The sequence below is a fragment of the Trichechus manatus genome, unplaced genomic scaffold (assembly GCF_000243295.1).
Source record: "Trichechus manatus latirostris isolate Lorelei unplaced genomic scaffold, TriManLat1.0 scaffold00006, whole genome shotgun sequence".
Classification (NCBI taxonomy): Eukaryota; Metazoa; Chordata; class Mammalia; order Sirenia; family Trichechidae; genus Trichechus; species Trichechus manatus.
The window spans coordinates 26,674,421-26,691,389 of record NW_004443942.1 but is presented as its reverse complement, the minus strand read 5'-3'; the positions used below and the strand labels follow the sequence as shown (position 1 = coordinate 26,691,389).

At 40.8% G+C, this 16,969-nt stretch overlaps 1 protein-coding gene across 2 annotated transcripts in view; it reads left to right on the top strand.

Annotated features, from left to right (window-relative positions):
- The window catches only part of SLC1A2 (solute carrier family 1 member 2), a 189,247-nt gene that overhangs the window by 142,104 nt on the left and 30,174 nt on the right, over positions 1 to 16,969 (top strand). For both annotated transcript variants that reach the window (XM_004369797.3, XM_023738370.1), the window contains one exon: positions 13,255 to 13,488. In XM_004369797.3, the coding sequence (XP_004369854.1) occupies positions 13,255 to 13,488 (234 nt within the window). The remainder of the gene's footprint in view (positions 1 to 13,254; positions 13,489 to 16,969) is intronic.

The following is a 16,969-nucleotide window of genomic DNA, read 5'->3' as shown; positions in this document are numbered from 1 at the left end:
ACTTGTATTCTAGATTTCACAGATGAAGAGGAATTTTTGGATTTTGGACTTGGAGTTAAGACTTTTGTTATGATATGATGGGGTGAATATGTTTTCCATGTTGCAAGGATGTGATTTTGGGGGGGCCAAAGGGTGGAATGTCATGGTTTGAATTCTGTCCCCCAAAAAATGTCTGTATCAGTTTGGCTGGGCCATGATTCCTGGTACTGTGTGATTTTCCTATATGTTGTAAATCCTGCCTCTGTGATGTTAATGAGGGAGGATGGGTGGCAATTGTGTTAGTAAGGCAGGACTGGATCTACAAGACTGGATTGTGTCCTGAGGCAATCTCTTGAGATACGAAAGACAGAAGTGAGCAGTGAGACAGGGGGACCTCATACCATCAAGAAAGCAGTGCCGGGAGCAGAGCGTGTACCTTTGGACTGGGGTCTCTGCGCCGAGAAGCTCCTAGTCCGGGGAAACACTGAAGAGAAGAAGGCTGACAGAGAGAAAAAGCCTTCCCCTGGAGCTGACACCCTGAATTTGGACTTATAGCCTACTTTGATTATGAGGAAATAACCTTCTCTTCGTTAAAACCATCCACTTGTGGTACTTCTGTTAAAGCAGTACTAGATGACTAAGACAAAGAGACTCACTTCGCAACAAAGGAAGTGTGGCAATGCTTCTGGGATTCACTGGTCTTACCATGTATGTTCCCCACCATCCTGAAGCAGCTGCCTTGATAAAATGATGGAATGGTCTTCTAAAGACACAGTTACAGTGCTAGCTAGGTGGCAATACCTTGCGTTCAACAATGTTTTCCAGGAAGCTGTATATTCTCTAAACCAGCATGCAATATATGGTGCTGTTTCTCCCATAGCCAGGATTCATGGGTCCAGGAATCAAGGGGTAGAAATGGGAGTGGCACCGCTCACTATCACCCCTAGTGATCCACTTGCAAAATTTTTGTGTCCTGTCCCCACATCCCATACAATTACAACTGTAATTGTTATTCCTTCCTTGTATGTGTGCATCAAATATTTTTGTTTTCTTCACTTATAAAATATAAGATGTAAATGGGGCTAGTGTGTTTTCGGTTGTGTGCATGTTAGTTATATCATGTTAGGTGCAAGTGTGACTTTGTTATTTTTATTTAGAGATTGTGTATGTGTAAGGTGTGTACAGGTGCCAAGTTGACAAGGGGTGGACTGTGATGGTTAAGGTTGTGTGTTAACTTGGCTGGGCCAGGATTCTCAGTGGTTTTAGCAGTTATATAATGATATAGTTTGGCTGTTATGTAATGATGTAGTTTGGCAGTTATGTAATGATGTAATTTGGCCGTTATGTAATGATGTAGTTATCCTCCATTTTGTGATACCATGTAGTCATCTCCATGTTATGATCTGATGTGATCAGCCAATCAGTTGTAAGGGGAGTTTCCTCAGTGGTGTGGCCTTCATCCAATATATATGGACATTCTGGCAAAGCTCGCTGGCTTTTGCTCACTTTGGATCCTGCATCTGGCTCATCATCACCTGACCTCCAGTTCTTGGGACTTGAGCCAGCAGCCTGCTGTATTGCCTGTTGATCTCGGGATTTGTTGGCCTCCACAGCTGTGAGCCAGCAGCCTGCCGTCTAACCTGCCGATTTGGGGCTCGTCAGCCCCTGTGGTTACATAAGTCAGGAGAAGCCTCCAGCCTGATGCCTGAACTATGGACTTGGGACTTGCCAGCCTCTACAACTGCATTAGCCATTTCTTTGAGATAAATCTTTCTCTCTTTATGGCTATATATTTCACTGATTTTGCTTCTCTAGAGAACCCACCCTAAGACAATGACCATTATAATCATTAAAGCTATCATTTATTGTTTTCCTTTTTCTTGCCAAGCACCATGTTAGGTGCTTAATACCCATCAAACATAATCCCCACAACCCTGCAAGGATATTATTATTCCTACTTTACAGAACAGGCAGCTGAGGCTCATGGAGGTAATTAGCATATCTAAGATTATACAGCTAGGGAGAGGAAGAGTTGAAGTTCATATTGATTCCAAAATCCTTGTGCATATGTGGTGGGTTTTTGTTTGAATCATTAACACAATATTGTCTTTCATTTTACATGTGCTTATAGTTGGTGGTTATGAAATCTAGGCTGGCCAAGGAGAGCATGTGTGTCCACTCCTTCATCAAGGAAGCTGTGCCACCTCCAGTCATTGAGACCTGCCAGTGTCCCATATCTTTCAGACAGAAAGCTTTTTACAGGCGTCGTTTCAGACCCCTATGATGGTCCTATTTGTCTGACTAGAAAAAAATACAACTAGTATAAAACCAAGCCACATCTGTGCCTTATTCTACATAGGAATTCTAGGTTGCACATTCCCTATCCCTGTATGCTCCAGTCTACCTACCTCCTTCCCCAAATTTCCCCTGATCTGCTACCACTTTTACACAGGTGCCTTCCACTTAAATGCTAGCTTCTTTCTCTCTTCTTCCTTTGTTTGTGCCTAACCCTCGCCTCAAGGAGACCTGGTGGCCCAACGGTTAAGTGCTCAGCTTCTAACCGAGAGGTTTGCAGTTTGATACCATCCGGTGACTCCAAGTCTCCTGTAAAGATTACAGCCTAGAAAACCCTATGGGGCAGTTCTACTCTGTCACATGGGATAGCTATGAGTTGAAAACTGACTTGGCAGCACCTAACAGCAACAACCACAATCCGTACCTCAGAAGGGCAAAAACCTGTTCTTGACTTGTTTTTTATCTCCACAGAATCATCAAGCAGTGGTGTGCTTGTAGTAACTTCTTACTAAGATTTCAGGAATGCATGGGCTGGCCGAAGGCTCCAAGGTCTCAGATCAAGAAAATGTTTCTCATGATTTCATGAACCGTATTTAAAAGACCTGGTGTATTAGTTTCCTGAGGCTGCTGTAACAAAATACCGCTAACTAAGTGGCTTGTAAGAACAGAGGTTTGTTTTCTCACAGTTCTGGGGCTAGAAGTCCAAATCCACAGGGCTATGTTTTCTCTGTCGGCTCTAGAGGAAGATCTTTTCTTATCTGTTCTAGCTTCTGGTAGCCCCAGGTATGCCTTGGCTTATAGATGCATGTTCACATGGCTGTCATCTCTCTGTGTCATCATCTGTCTGTCCTCTTTTATAGGACATTCCTCAGATTTGATTAGGACTCACCCTACTCCAGTATGACCTCATGTTAACTGATAACGTCTTCAAAGACCCGTATTTCCAAACAAGGTCACATTCACAGGTACCAAGGATTAGGACTTCAGCATATCTTTGTAGAGGATACAATTCAATCTGTAACACCTGGCTTATTCAGATCATTGCTTTAACGTACTTTTAAAACATGGAAAGGATGTTAGTAAAATAAAATGCCCTTTTTGATTATTGTACCAATTCTTCAGCTTCCCAGGTAATGCTAGATTTCTGAGTATTTCTTTTGTGTGAAGAAATTAAAGTCATATAGTGATGCTGTAAAAAAGATTTTAAAAGTTCTTCAGAGCCATTCTGAAAGAAGGAGTCTGCTGAGGGTTTAATAAATAGTAATACATAAAGCAGAGTAGGCCTTTTGCTATTAAATGTTGGGATCTGCTTTTGTTTCCAGAATTTCTAGCAGAGCATGTGTCCTTACTCTAAATATGCAGTTCATTTGTTGTGGATGCCGGTGATGTGGGCAAAATATGCAAGTCCCTTCTATCTTCCATACCAACATCATTTCCAGTGACCCCTTGCAGGAAAAGGAATCTTCTAGAAAACCATACGTGTCAGTGGGATAAAGTGTTGTCACCTTTGTCCCCAGGGGTGTGTGGTGGTGTGTATCAAGAAGTTTCCTATTCATTGAAACGAAAATTCATAAAGATTTAGCATAAAACCCCTGGAGATAAAGAGAGATTATGAGGCAAGAATAAGACCTACAGAACAATTTCTGACGGTTGTTTGGTTACCTCATCTAGACAGTCAGGAAGGTATCGTGTGACATGAGATGTCAGGTATACACTATACATTTCTTTCATTCTTTAGCTGCCTCGTCAGTATCAGCATTTGATAACAGTGCATGTGAGAAAGTTCTGGGTAAAACAGCCAGCCACTCTTCAACTGACACCTCAAAGCTTAAATAATCATACTTTTATATTTTTTTCTATGTAGTTGAAAGAGTCTTGGTAATGATAAAATACATTAAGGAGCTGATAATGATAATTATTATAATCATTATTAACTATAATTAAGACTTATTAAATTATTGCATTATGCTCAGTACTATTTCAATGACATGTATTAACTCATTTATTATTAAGGAAATAATTATGATTAAATACTTATTCTTAAAAAGATCCCTGGGTGGTGCAAACGGTTTACAATTGGCTGTTAACCTATATTTCGGCAGTTGGAACCCACCCAGCACCACAGAAGAAAGGCCTGCAGATCTGCTTCTGTAAAGATGACAGCCAAGAAAATCCTAGGGAGCAATTCTACTCTGTAACACATGGGGTAGCAATGAGTTGGAATCGACTCAACAGGAAGGGGTTTGTTTGTTTGTTTTTTTGGTATTATTAAATCCTAACATTTGCCAAATTACTTTACATGCATTCACTCATTTATTCTTCACAATAGTACCTAACAAAAATAGGTAACTTTTGTTAGTCCCATTTTCCAGATGAGAAAACTAAGCAAGAAGTTAATGTGCTCAATATCACAGAGCTGTAAGTTGTCATTAGGTGCTGTCGAGTCAGTTCTAACTCATAGCGACCCTATGTACGACAGAAGGAAATACTGCCTTGTCCTGCTTCATCCTCACAATCATTGCTGTGTTTGTGCCCATTCTTGCAGCCACTGTGTCAATCCATCTTGTTGAGGGTCTTCCTCTTTTTTCAATGTAAGTAGTGGAGCTATAATGTCTGACTTCAGAGTGGATTGAATCTAGGATCCTCTTAGATCCTGTGTGACTTTAGGCAAGTTAGGCAAATACTCTAAACCCCAATGTCCTGGTCTGTAAGATGAGATGATTGTAGAACCCACCTCTTAGGGCTGCTGTGAGAATTAGGGGAGATCATGACCAATAGTCACAGAGCATTTCCTATGCACAGGAGCTGCCTCAACATTTTACATTAATTAATACTATGATTGTTGTTGTTGTTTTGTTATTACCATTCCTATCATCAATTCTATCCATAACCTTTGTATGTCTGTCTTCATGAATTCTTGTAGAAGTTTGCAAGGCCACAGAGTCACCAAAAAAGGAAAACCCTTCGTTTTGGTGTGATTTTCATATCTTCATTTTTTGAAAAGTTCTTTAAAATATTTTTTAAATTCTGAAAAACTTAAACAGAAAGTAAAACTTTTCATAATCTCACCATTATATAAATAGAAAGTGAGAAGTGAAATCTGCCCAGTCTTCCAAATCTCCTTCCTAGTTAACCCACCCCATCCATTCATTCATCCATCCATCTGTCCACCCATCCCCATCCGCCCATCCATCCATCCATCCATTCTTTCATTCAGTAAATATTTATTGAGGGCCTGTTGTGTGCCAGTGTTGATTCCAGGCATTGGTGATATGATGGTGAATAACACAGAGAAAGATTCCTGCTCTTGTAGAGCTTATATTTTAGTGAGAGAAGAGAGACAAAATAAAAGGAAGCAAATAAGAATCCAGATACAGTGAAATCTGTGAGAGCTGGTACTCGACAGGGCTGTCTTGTTTTTCCAGGTCTCTCAAGTTTTCCGCCTTTGACAGGGTGCCGTCTTACCACTTTTCTATTGCTCTCTGTTGGTGGAAAATATTTGAGTTTTCCTTTTCCGACAGGTTTCTGCCTTACACAGGTTCTGGCTTTTATAGGTTTTACTGTAGTAATAAGTGCTATGACAATAAAATGGGAAAGGGAATAGAGGATGATGGGGGGATGGTAGTAGGAGGTGAACTCTATCTATAAGGACAAGGGAGGGGCTGTCTGGAAAGGTGATTTTGATGAAGACCTGAATAATGAGAAGGAGGCAGCTCAGTGAAGAACGGAAGGAAGAATATTCCAGGAGGAGGAAACAGCAAGTGAAAGCTTTTGCTGGGTCAGAATGAAAGCCTGGAGTGGCTGGAATGTGGTTGGTTGGTGAGAGGGGAGTGGAAGGTGGTGAATTTGGAGAGCTGGGCAGGAGGAAGATACCTAGGCCTTGCAGAAGTGTTAGGGGTTGATTTACTTACTTGCAAAAGGAAGTCCCTGGAGGGTAACAAGCCTGGAGGCTCTATGAGCTGATTTTCATTCTATCCTGATGAGAAGTTCTAATTCATATGTGGTACCTGGCAACAGAGGAGCCTTGGTGGTGCAACGGTTAAGTGCTCGGCTGCTAACTTCAAATTCTATGATTTGAACCCACCAGCAGCTCCGTGGGAGAAAAGACCTGGCAATATACTCCTGTAACGATCACAGCCTAGGAAACCCTATGCGGCAGTTCCACTCTGTCATATAGGGTCAATGTGAGTTGGACTCAACTCCACGGCACATGACAACTGGCAACAACAGTGACTTGCCGGGGAGCCTGAACACCCTATACCTAAGCAGACTGGGGTAAATGGAGATTTGTGTTACTTTCCGAGGCTAAGTATAGACAGTGCCTTTAGGCAACTCTTGGGATTTGCATTTAACTCTATTGCCAGGTTCTCCCAATTTTGAGTTTTCTTGGGCTCCATCCCAAACTCGAATTAATTAGGAACGCATGGGACAGAACCAGAGTGGCTTTATGGCAGGGCTGAGAAAGTCCCTCAGCTTACCTCCACTCCAAGAATCTATCCCACTGTGTGTCCTGTGTTTCTAAGTCCTAAATTCATTACTCCAGTGGGTAAAGACCTCAAAGTCTTTGAATAAAGTACAGCTAAGGTAAATGGTTTCCAAAGGCTAACCATGTACATGTAGTCCCCGACTTACGATATATGGAGTTACTGTAAACCGCACTTATGACTATCCTTATTTATTTTACATCTTATCGTTAGTAATATGTTGCAGCATGTAATTTGCTGATGTTATTCTCAGATGTTCACTGGCAGATGTTCAATTTTATGATTTACTGTTGAAAACACTGCTGGATTTATAAAGATATTGATAATAAAATGCAATAATAATGAAAACTAAAAAAAAAATGAGGTATTTGATTTATGTCAGAACTGACTTATGGAATGGAACCTCATCTTAAGTCTGGGACTACCTGTAAAATTCGCATTTCATCAGTTGCAGATGAGATTTTCTTCCTTGAAACAATAGTTTCCAAACACATCAGAATTACCCAGGGAGCTTGATGAAAATATGAATGCCCCAAGGCCAGCTCGGGAAATTCTAAATCAGTAGGTATGTGATAGGTCCAGAGAATCTACATTGTTAACAGGCAGCTCAGGTAACTCTGATACAGGTGGGCCATGGGCACACAGAGAAACTGGTGTGTGTTCTGGGTATAAGTGCTGGGTATGAGTTTGTGTTTGTGGAATAGAGGGCAGACCTGGATGGGGCATCTTGGTGGGACTCTTGGGCTGACAAGGGCTGAGGTACTAAGTGGATGGAGGCTAGAACAGATGATACACTAGTAAGAAAAAGGCTCAGACAGGCCAGTCCTGGATGAATCACTGGCCTTGAAAACACTGCACAAAGCCAAGGATTCAACCAGTCTAAGGGCAGCATGGAAGCCATTCCCTCCCTCCCCAGCTCTGTAGTCATGCCCTTCTAATTTAGAAACTGGTGGATAATTACTAGGCATCTTTTGGCTTTAGAACTCTCAGTGAAGCCCTCAGCCTCTTGATGCACTTTGTTTTTATGACCTTGATTATTTCCTTCATTTACAGAAGCTTTGAGTGTGACTCTGAACCCTGGGCATTTGTCCTTTCTTATCCATGGAATGTCCTTTTCAATGAGATAATTCATTGATAGGGAAACCCAGGATCCTTGATCCCAACCCTTTATGGAGGTTTAAATTACTTGTTTTGAAAGCAGGTGCAAAGAAGTGATGCCCCTTAAAGACATCAAAGAACGAAGGCTGTATCTTTGTCCTGATGGCCCTACTGGTCCTGGAGACGAAGGTGTTTGGGTTGACAAGGACCCACTGTCTGCCATAGTTATTGACCATACACTCCACCTTCTAGCCCTTGAATAACACTCTCATTTATAATGGGAACTCACACTTTTCCCAGCAAACTGAGCGCTCCAGAGGTAACCTGTTACCACCTCTCTCTAGTCCATTTGGACCTGGTTTAAATGTATTCTCCTGGGGGATGCTACAGCTGGTCTTTGCAAAGAGACTTGAAAACATTTCCTCTTAATTCTATGAATTACTTGTCCTGGAAGAGAAAGAAATTTGAATGGCACCCAAACAGCTCGTATTTGTGTTTTTCTGAACAACTTTAAAGGGTGATTGGTGCTTGGAAAAGAATTGACCTCTTGGTTTATGAAGACAAATGCTTTTCAGCTTAATCAGAAGGTACATTCTGCTCAGTTATTTACAACCCCAGTGAACAAAGCACTCGCACTTGAAGCTACCCCACTGATTTATGAGGTCTTATGACTGTGGGCACACAAGACAGTGTAAAATGGCGGGGAAAGCCCAAGGTTTAATGACATGACCAGAGGTTTGTCTCAGATTCCCTAAGGCCTGGGGAAGCAGTCCTCAAACATTGGCCAGCCTTCACCCCAGGGACGGGACAAGTGGAGGCCTCAGGCTAGATGTTTATCAGGGAAGAGAGTGGCTATGCTAATATTTTAACTAGTTAGTGGCAATTAAAAATCAACTCTTTCAGGATAAGGGTCCTCTTGAGAAAATATTTTGCTCATGAAAACATCCGCAATTGGGTGGCAGTAGCCTGTGAGATATTATAGAAAACCTCATTAATTCAGCTATAACTCGTTAAGCAAGGGTGATGAGAGGACATGGGGTAGATGTGTGAAAATGGAACATATGAGGAATTCTTTGTCAGGGAACTCAGGGTGCTGACAGATGTATTAATTTCCTAGGGCTGCCGTAACAAAGTACCATGAAGTGGGTGTCTTTAAACAACAGAAACTTACTGCCTCACAGTTCTGGAGGCTAGTAGTCTGAATTCAGGTTGTCTGCAGGGCCATGTTCTCTCTGAGTCTCTAGGGAAAGAGCCTTTCTTGTCGCCCTCTTCTTCTGAAAGCCCCAGATGTTCCTCGGCTGGCAGATGCATCTTCTTATGGCTGTCCTTCCTCTGTCTGTCTCTCTATCTCTTCTCCTCTTTTATAAGGACACTACTCAGATTGGATCAGGCCCCACCTGATGACCTCATGTTAATTTAACTGACAGCATCTTCAAAGACGCTATTTCCAAACAGGGTCACGTTCACAGGTACCAGAGGTTAGGACTTCAACATATCTTTTTTTTTTTTTTGCGGGGGGGTTGAGGGGTATGATTCAATCCATAACAGCAGGGATGGGGAAGAGATTTTCTTTATTTTATTTTTTTTATTGTACTTCAGGTGAAGGCTTACAGAACAAATAGTTTCTCATGAAATAGAAGTACACATGTTGTTTTATGACATTGGTTAACAACCCCACAACATATCAACCCTCTAACTTCTCAACCTTTTTTTTTTTTTGCTGAAAATACACAGAGCCAAGGATACACCATTTCAAAAATTTCTACATGCACAGTTCAGTGACATTGACTACGCTCTTCGAATTGTGCTGTTATTCTCACTTAAGATGAAGGTTTACAGAACAAAATAGTTTCTCGTTTAACAGTTACTACAAATGTTGCCCTATGACAATGGTTAACAATCTCACAACACATCAACAATATCCTTACTCAACCTTGGGTTCCCTATCACCAGCTTCCTTGTCCCCTTCTGCTTTCTGGCCCTTGTCACTGGACTCCTGTACCTCGTTAGTCTCATTTGGTTTTATGGGGCTGTCTACTCCCGGGCTGAACAGTGAACCTCGGAGGTAACTTCACCACTGAGCTAAAAGGGTGTCTGGGGGCCATACTCTTGGGGTTTCTCCAGTCTCTTTTAGGCCAGTAAATCTGGTCTTTTTTTTTTGTGAGTTAGAATTATGCTGTACATCCTTCTCCAGCTCTGTCTGGAAGCCTCTGTTGTGATCCTGGTCAGAGCAGTCAGTGGTGGTAGCCGGACACCATCTAGCTGTACTGGACTCAGTCCGGTGGAGGCCTTGGTAGCTGTGGACAACTAGTCCTTCGGACTAATCTTTTCCTTGTATCCTGTTCTCTTCATTCTCCCTTGCTCCCAAAAGGATGAGACCAGTGGAGTATCTTAGATGGCTGCTCATAGGCTTTTAAGACCCCAGACACTACTCACCAAGGTAGAATGTAGAGCATTGTCTTTATAAGCTGTGTCATGCCAATTGAGCTAGATGTTCCCCGAGACCATGGTCCCCAGAGCCCTCCACCCAGCAATTCAGTCCCTCAGGGAGTTTGGATGTGTCTATGCGGCTTCCATGACCTTTCCTTGTACAAGTTGTGCTGGTTTCTCCAGTATTGTGTACTGTCTCACCCTTCACCCAGGGAAGAGAATTTTGACAGTGCACACACATTCATGTTTAAAAATTTAATCCTCATGGCAACTTTGTGCATTTGGAGTTAGCCTCTCTAAGCCTTGACTTCCACATCTATAAAATGGGAACGGAAGGAGCCCTGGTGACTGAGTGGTTAAGCACTCAGCTACTAACTGAAAGGTCGGCAGTTCGAACTCACCAGCCACTCTGAGGGAGAAAAGACCTGGCTATCTGCTTCCATAAAGATTACAGCCTAGGAAACCCTATGGGGCAGTTCTACGCTGTCCTGTAGGGTTGTTATGAGTTGGAATCGACTTGACAGCACCCAACAACAACAAAATGTGAAAACGTGTCATTAACCAAGGTTGCATAGCTTGTAAGTGACCAGACAAGCTCCATGTCTTATGCATGCAGCCAATCCCTGGGTTACGAATGAGATCTGTTCCTAAGTCTGTCTTTAAGTTGAACAGATACATATGATTCTTATTTAGCATCGATCAAATGTTTGTCTTAGTATATAGTATATATTTTAGCTATTATGCATATAAAACACTCAAGAAACACTTCCAAACTGCACAATATTTTCATGAGCATCACAAAGTAGTGCATGCGTTCGTTATTGCGAACCATTGTATTTAACTCAAATGTTTAATATAATAGGCTTTATGGCAGTCTGTTCTTAAGTACGAGTTGTCCATAAATCGGATCTTTGTAACCCAGGGACTGCCTGTATATAACTCTCATCTCCTCTTCAAAGCTTGCGTTTTGACCTAGGAAAGTGCTTGCCCCAGGTACAGTGGCAAAGAACAAGTCTGGCTGAGGGACTTCTCTCCCTTTCCTGACTCCCTAACCCCTCTTGGAGCAGTGGTTAAGAGCTCAGCTGCTAACCAAAATGTCAGCAGTTCGAATCTACCAGCCACTCCTTGGAAACCCTATGGGGCAGTTCTACTCTGTCATACAGGCCCCCTATGAGTTGGAATCAACTCGATGGTAACAGGGTTTTTTTTCTGGTTTTTGTTTTTGACCTCTCTTGGGAGCCTTATCTTGGTACTTCATTTTTCCCACAGCTGTTCTTTCAAATATGTTCCTGATTCTTAATAAGGTATCATCAGAAGGTGTCACAAGCTGAACAAGTTCATGCTTCAGCAACACCAGATTGGGCAATAAAAAAAGGATCTTGCCAAACATGAAGAATACACTCAAGAAAAGAGTGAAAATGGTTAGCTTACCCAAGAGTGAGATCAAAAATAGTTCCCAAGTGTGCTATAAAAATAGTAATAAATAATATGGAAATATACAATAAGTCCATATAGATTAAATTGTGATTGGTATGTCGTCTGCTTATCTACTCATTGAAAACCCATTGCCGTCTAGTCGATTCCAACTCATAGTGACCCTATAGTGTTTTCAAGGAGCAGATGGTGGATTTGAACTGCCAACCTTTTGGTTAGCAGCCGAGCATATCTACAGAGAGCTCAAATTGCTCACTAAAGGGAAGTGGTTTAGTTTGGTATAGATAAAAATCCCAGTTGTGGAGTCTCACAGACCTGGGTTTAATTACTGTTTTTCTACTTCCTGATTTTGTGGTCTTGGGCAGATTATGTAACTTTTCAGAACTTCAGTTTCCTTGTTTGCTAAATAGAAATAATGATACCTAGATTTTAGGGTTGTGGTCAAAGGAAATGAGGCAATATGCGTGAAGCTGTCACCATAGTGCCTGACAGAATATTCGATGAATTCCTGTTGTTGTTTTAGCTGCTGTTGAGTCGGCCCTAACTCATGGCAACCCCATGTATTACAGAACAAAACGCAACCTGGTCCTGTGCCATCTCCACAGTTGATCCGATAGTATTCTGTTGTGAACCATAAGGATTTCATTGGCTGGTTTTTGGAAGTAAATCACCAGGCCTTTTTTCCTAGTCTTAGTCTGGAAGCTCCACTGTAACCTGTTCAGCATCATAGCAATATGCAAGTCTCCACTGACAGATGGGTGGTAGCTGTGCATGAGTTGCATTGGCAGGGAATCATACCTGGTCTCCCGCATGGGAGGTGAGATTCTACCACTGAACCAGCTCTTCCAACTCCCTAATGCATGGTAGGCAGCATTATTGTTAAAGGAGCGAGTATGGGAAGAAATACTTCCAGACTTAGAAGTAATAAAACCACATTTCTTGAAATATATTCTTCAGCTCAGATGTTTTCCTTGGTTTGGCAGTTCTCTCTCTCTTTCTCTCTCTCATGTACTGCTTATCTTCCAGGGTGAAAGCAAAGCAAATGTACAAACATTAGTTTACAGCTTGACGAAACTCTAATGAGCTTTCTGGAAAAACTAAAAAATTATTCCCAATTTTCTAGGAAGGAACTGAAGAACAAAGAAATCAAACAAGATTCTCCAGTTTGCAGGATGCCCATTGTAGAACCACAGGCACACTTGTATCTCTCAACTTTAGTTGGTGGTTACCTAAGAGATGATAAAGCTTGTCTTTTCTATTCCAAAAAGTGCCTTGACAACAAGGTTTGCCTTTGAATTTTTAATCAGAACAGGCACCACTAGATCCATAGAACAATTTCAGTTAAAGCACTTAGTATGAAGTTAAAAAAAAAAAAGAAAAAAAAATCTATTGAATCCCATGACTCTCAACCAAACTCTTTCATACAGGAAAGTGAAGGGCGTACTCAGGGTGCAATGCATAGGAGGACCCAGATTTTAAGTTCTGAATCCTATAATGATTTCTTTATTTTTTTTCCCCCTTCTATGTTTTTCAGGTACTCTCCCCTGGGTATTGCCTGCCTAATTTGTGGGAAGATCATTGCAATCAAGGACTTGGAGGTGGTTGCTAGGCAACTGGGGATGTACATGGTAACGGTGATTGTGGGCCTCATCATCCATGGGGGCATCTTTCTCCCCTTGATTTACTTTCTAGTGACAAGGAAAAACCCTTTCTCCTTTTTTGCTGGCATTTTCCAAGCGTGGATCACTGCCCTGGGGACTGCTTCCAGGTAAAGAGTATAAGAAATTACCTTTTTTTCTCCCCACTAACTCCTTTATCCTCTTTCTCAAGAATCTTCCATCACAAAATTCAGTGAGAACGCTTTTCACATATTTTTTAAATATTTTTGAAAAGGTGAACCCTTTGCATTTTTGGCTCCTTCTAGGACCTTCTGACCTGTCTGATGACCATTTTTTGCCAGTATGCTGCTATACTGGAAATACACTCTCATATTAAATTTTCCACATTAATCCATGCTATCAATTTGCATGCCTAATTGCCACATGTAGATTTGCTTAGTTTAGTTTAATATGTTTTCCAAAAGGGTATAACAGGATGTTATTCTATTAGAAATTCTCTAAACTGTGATTTGCAAAATGCTATCACGAAACATCCCTCTATTGAAAGTAATTTTCCCAAAGTAGGAGAACCAGCTTTTACAGGGCAAATAGTTTGCTAGGTGAGATTTCCAGGCCAGCAGAAGTCAGGCAAGTCTTTGAACTCTGTGTGAACCTGTAATGGACCATTCTGCCCAGCTTGATTTTCTCATGACTAACCCTGTGTGACATTGACTGAGGGTCCGTTTCTCCTTCACTAGATAGCCCCAGTGCCTAGGAAGCCAATGAAGACTCCAGAGACATGCAGAATATTTTTGTTTTTTTTTTTGGATTTCATCTTGGACTGAGTTTAGAAAACAAAACCAACAAATACATAAGAAATGTCTGGCAATTTAGAATTTCAAAGACTAAGACTAGTTTTATTCTTTCAGCCTGCACTAAAAAAAAAAACCAACCCATTGATGTCGAGTCGATTCCAACTCATAGTAACCCCACAGGACAGAGTAGAACTGCCCCATAGGGTTTCCAAGGAGTGGCTGGTAGATCCGAACTGCTGACCTTTTGGTTAGCAGCCGTTGTTCTCATTTCTGCACATGCATTTTTTGGGTCACAAAACTAAGACCATAAAACTGGTAGCAGGGAGGCAAGCAAGCCTGAAACGCATAGCTCAGCATTATCTCTGGAGTCACAGGTCTGCCAGGCCCTTGTTGTAGGACCCATGACCCATTCCCATGACCAGGCACTGCAGTGTAGTGGCCAATCTGGGACACAGTGCAGCCTGTGTTACATGGCTGCTGAGCAAGCAGTCAGTTTTCCCTAAGTGACCTAACAGATGGTTGGTGGTGACTTCCTGGAAAACCCAATTATAGATTCATCTTGCAAATCAATGATAATTCACTTCTAGTAGAATGTGGGATTTCAGCAAAAGCTGAAGTATATAAAACCCTTGGGATCCAGATTCAAGTATCTAGTTTCCTAAGATGAAGAAAGCACTCTAGAATTTCCTTTTTCCTTCTTTGTCCTATACATTTTCTATGGCTAAAATTTCCCCTGGCTAAATAGCTCTAGTCATAAAGACTCCACCCTTTGGAGAAAAAGGAAAACTTTTTTTCCCCCCAAAAATGAAAGCAGCCTTATTTAGTTTTGTTTCTCTTTTTTGCTCATTGTGAAAATTCAGACAGTGAATAAAATTTTGAAGAAGAAAATGAACATCCCCCGGTATCTCATCCTCCAGTGATAATTTATATTAAACTTTTAGTTAATCATTCCAGTTTTTATTACATGTATATGTATTTCTTTGCAAACTGCTATTTTTCACAAGTCAGCATATCATAAAAATTGTATCTGCTAATGTAGATCTTTACTACTTTTTTTTTTTAATTGCATAAGAATGTACTATATGTAGTACAATCCAATACCTCCCTCCACCCCTGGTGTTGTACATATATAAGGCATGCCTATTAAACAGACCTGTGATAATAATAAATGCAGTGATAATGCATTGCAATTATTGTAGTAATAAAACTAATTACATTCCTAGAAATACCTCTCTGTAAGGCTGCCTAATTATCCCTTCAGGATAAATTTCTAAATGCAGAATTTTAGAGTTAAATGGCAAGCACATTGACAGATTTGAAACATGTCACCAGATTGCTATTAAGAAAAGTACCATCATTTTGTGTTTCTACTAACTGGGTTTGAGAACATGCCTTTCTCCACCTGCTCACCAGCACTGGATTTTATCAGGCACCTTACTATTTCACCAATTCTATTGGTGAAAAATGGTCTCATTGAATTTATATTTCTTTGATTACTAATGAGAGGAAATATCATTTTGTGTTCTTATTGACCATTCTCTCTCCTCCCCCGCCATGAATTGTTTGTGATCTTGCTAATTTTTCTGTTGGGGTATTTATTCTTTTCTTATTGGTTTTTAAGCACTCTTTATGTATGAATAAGAATATTAACTTATGCATCTCATGTTGCAAATAATGGCCACCCCTCCATTGATATTTGTCTTAAAAATTTACAATGACTTTTGCCACTAGACATTTTTAATTTGCAAGTAGTCAAAGCTGTGAGTATTTTCCTTTAGTATTTAGAATTTTGATTTTGCTCAGGAAAATCTCCATCAAAGATTGTACCATCTTATGTTTTCTTTCAATAGCTTTATGGTGTCAGTCTTTAAACTATTTCAAAAATATTATTATTATTTTTTCTTTTGAATGACTAACCAATTATCCCAGAACCTTTACAAGACAAAGTAAATCTTCAAGGGACACGTGTGGCTCAAATTTGTATTAAATCAAAGACAAATGCTTGGATTATCTAGCCAAAGCCACAAATGGTAGACCCATTTCTTCCCCCTTTCTCTCTATATTTCATTTGAGAAGTGAATGTGGTTTTAATCTTTGGTTAAAATGTGGCTTTTGCCTGGATGTGGAATTTCTTGTTTAAAAAAAGTTAATGTGGTAGGAGTCACATACCAAGAATTAACTCAGAGTTTCTTTTGCCATTATGGCCACAGGGAAACAATGCAGAGCCCAGAGACAGCCAGATAAACATTCTTTCTGCCTCCTCAGTCCTTGGTCTGAATGGGGATGTTGGAGATGGTTGACTGGCTTTTCTCAATGGGCACAGAGGCTGGTGTCAAGATGGGCAGATGGAGGAAGCATGGCCTGGGACAGACCTCTCTGCATTGCTCCAACTGCAGTGCATTCTGATAAAACTGGTTTAGAAAAGAAAATGCCAAGTATCTGACAATTATTAGTAGTAATATTTGAAGATTGTCATATGACCATTGAGACAGGAGCCAAAAACAAAACAAAAACCCACCAAACCATGTCAGCCTGTCAACACAGGAAAGAGTTAAAATTCTCAATCCTTGCGTTTCAGATTGGCTTAATTGGCTATATATGAATTTTAAAGACACAAAGCCTGTCCAATGGAGAAATAGAGGATATTTTCATGCCTAAGCAATTATTTTTCTCAATCTATTTAATTATCTAAAAACCTTTTGATGACATTTTGGAAAAAAGAGTGCAATAAGAAAAAACTAATGTATTCTAGTGATCCCAGCAGTGCCCTTAAACTCATAGGATTGAGAGTCCTGGCCTCCAACCACAGCTGTGCAGCCATTTCAGCCCAGGCATG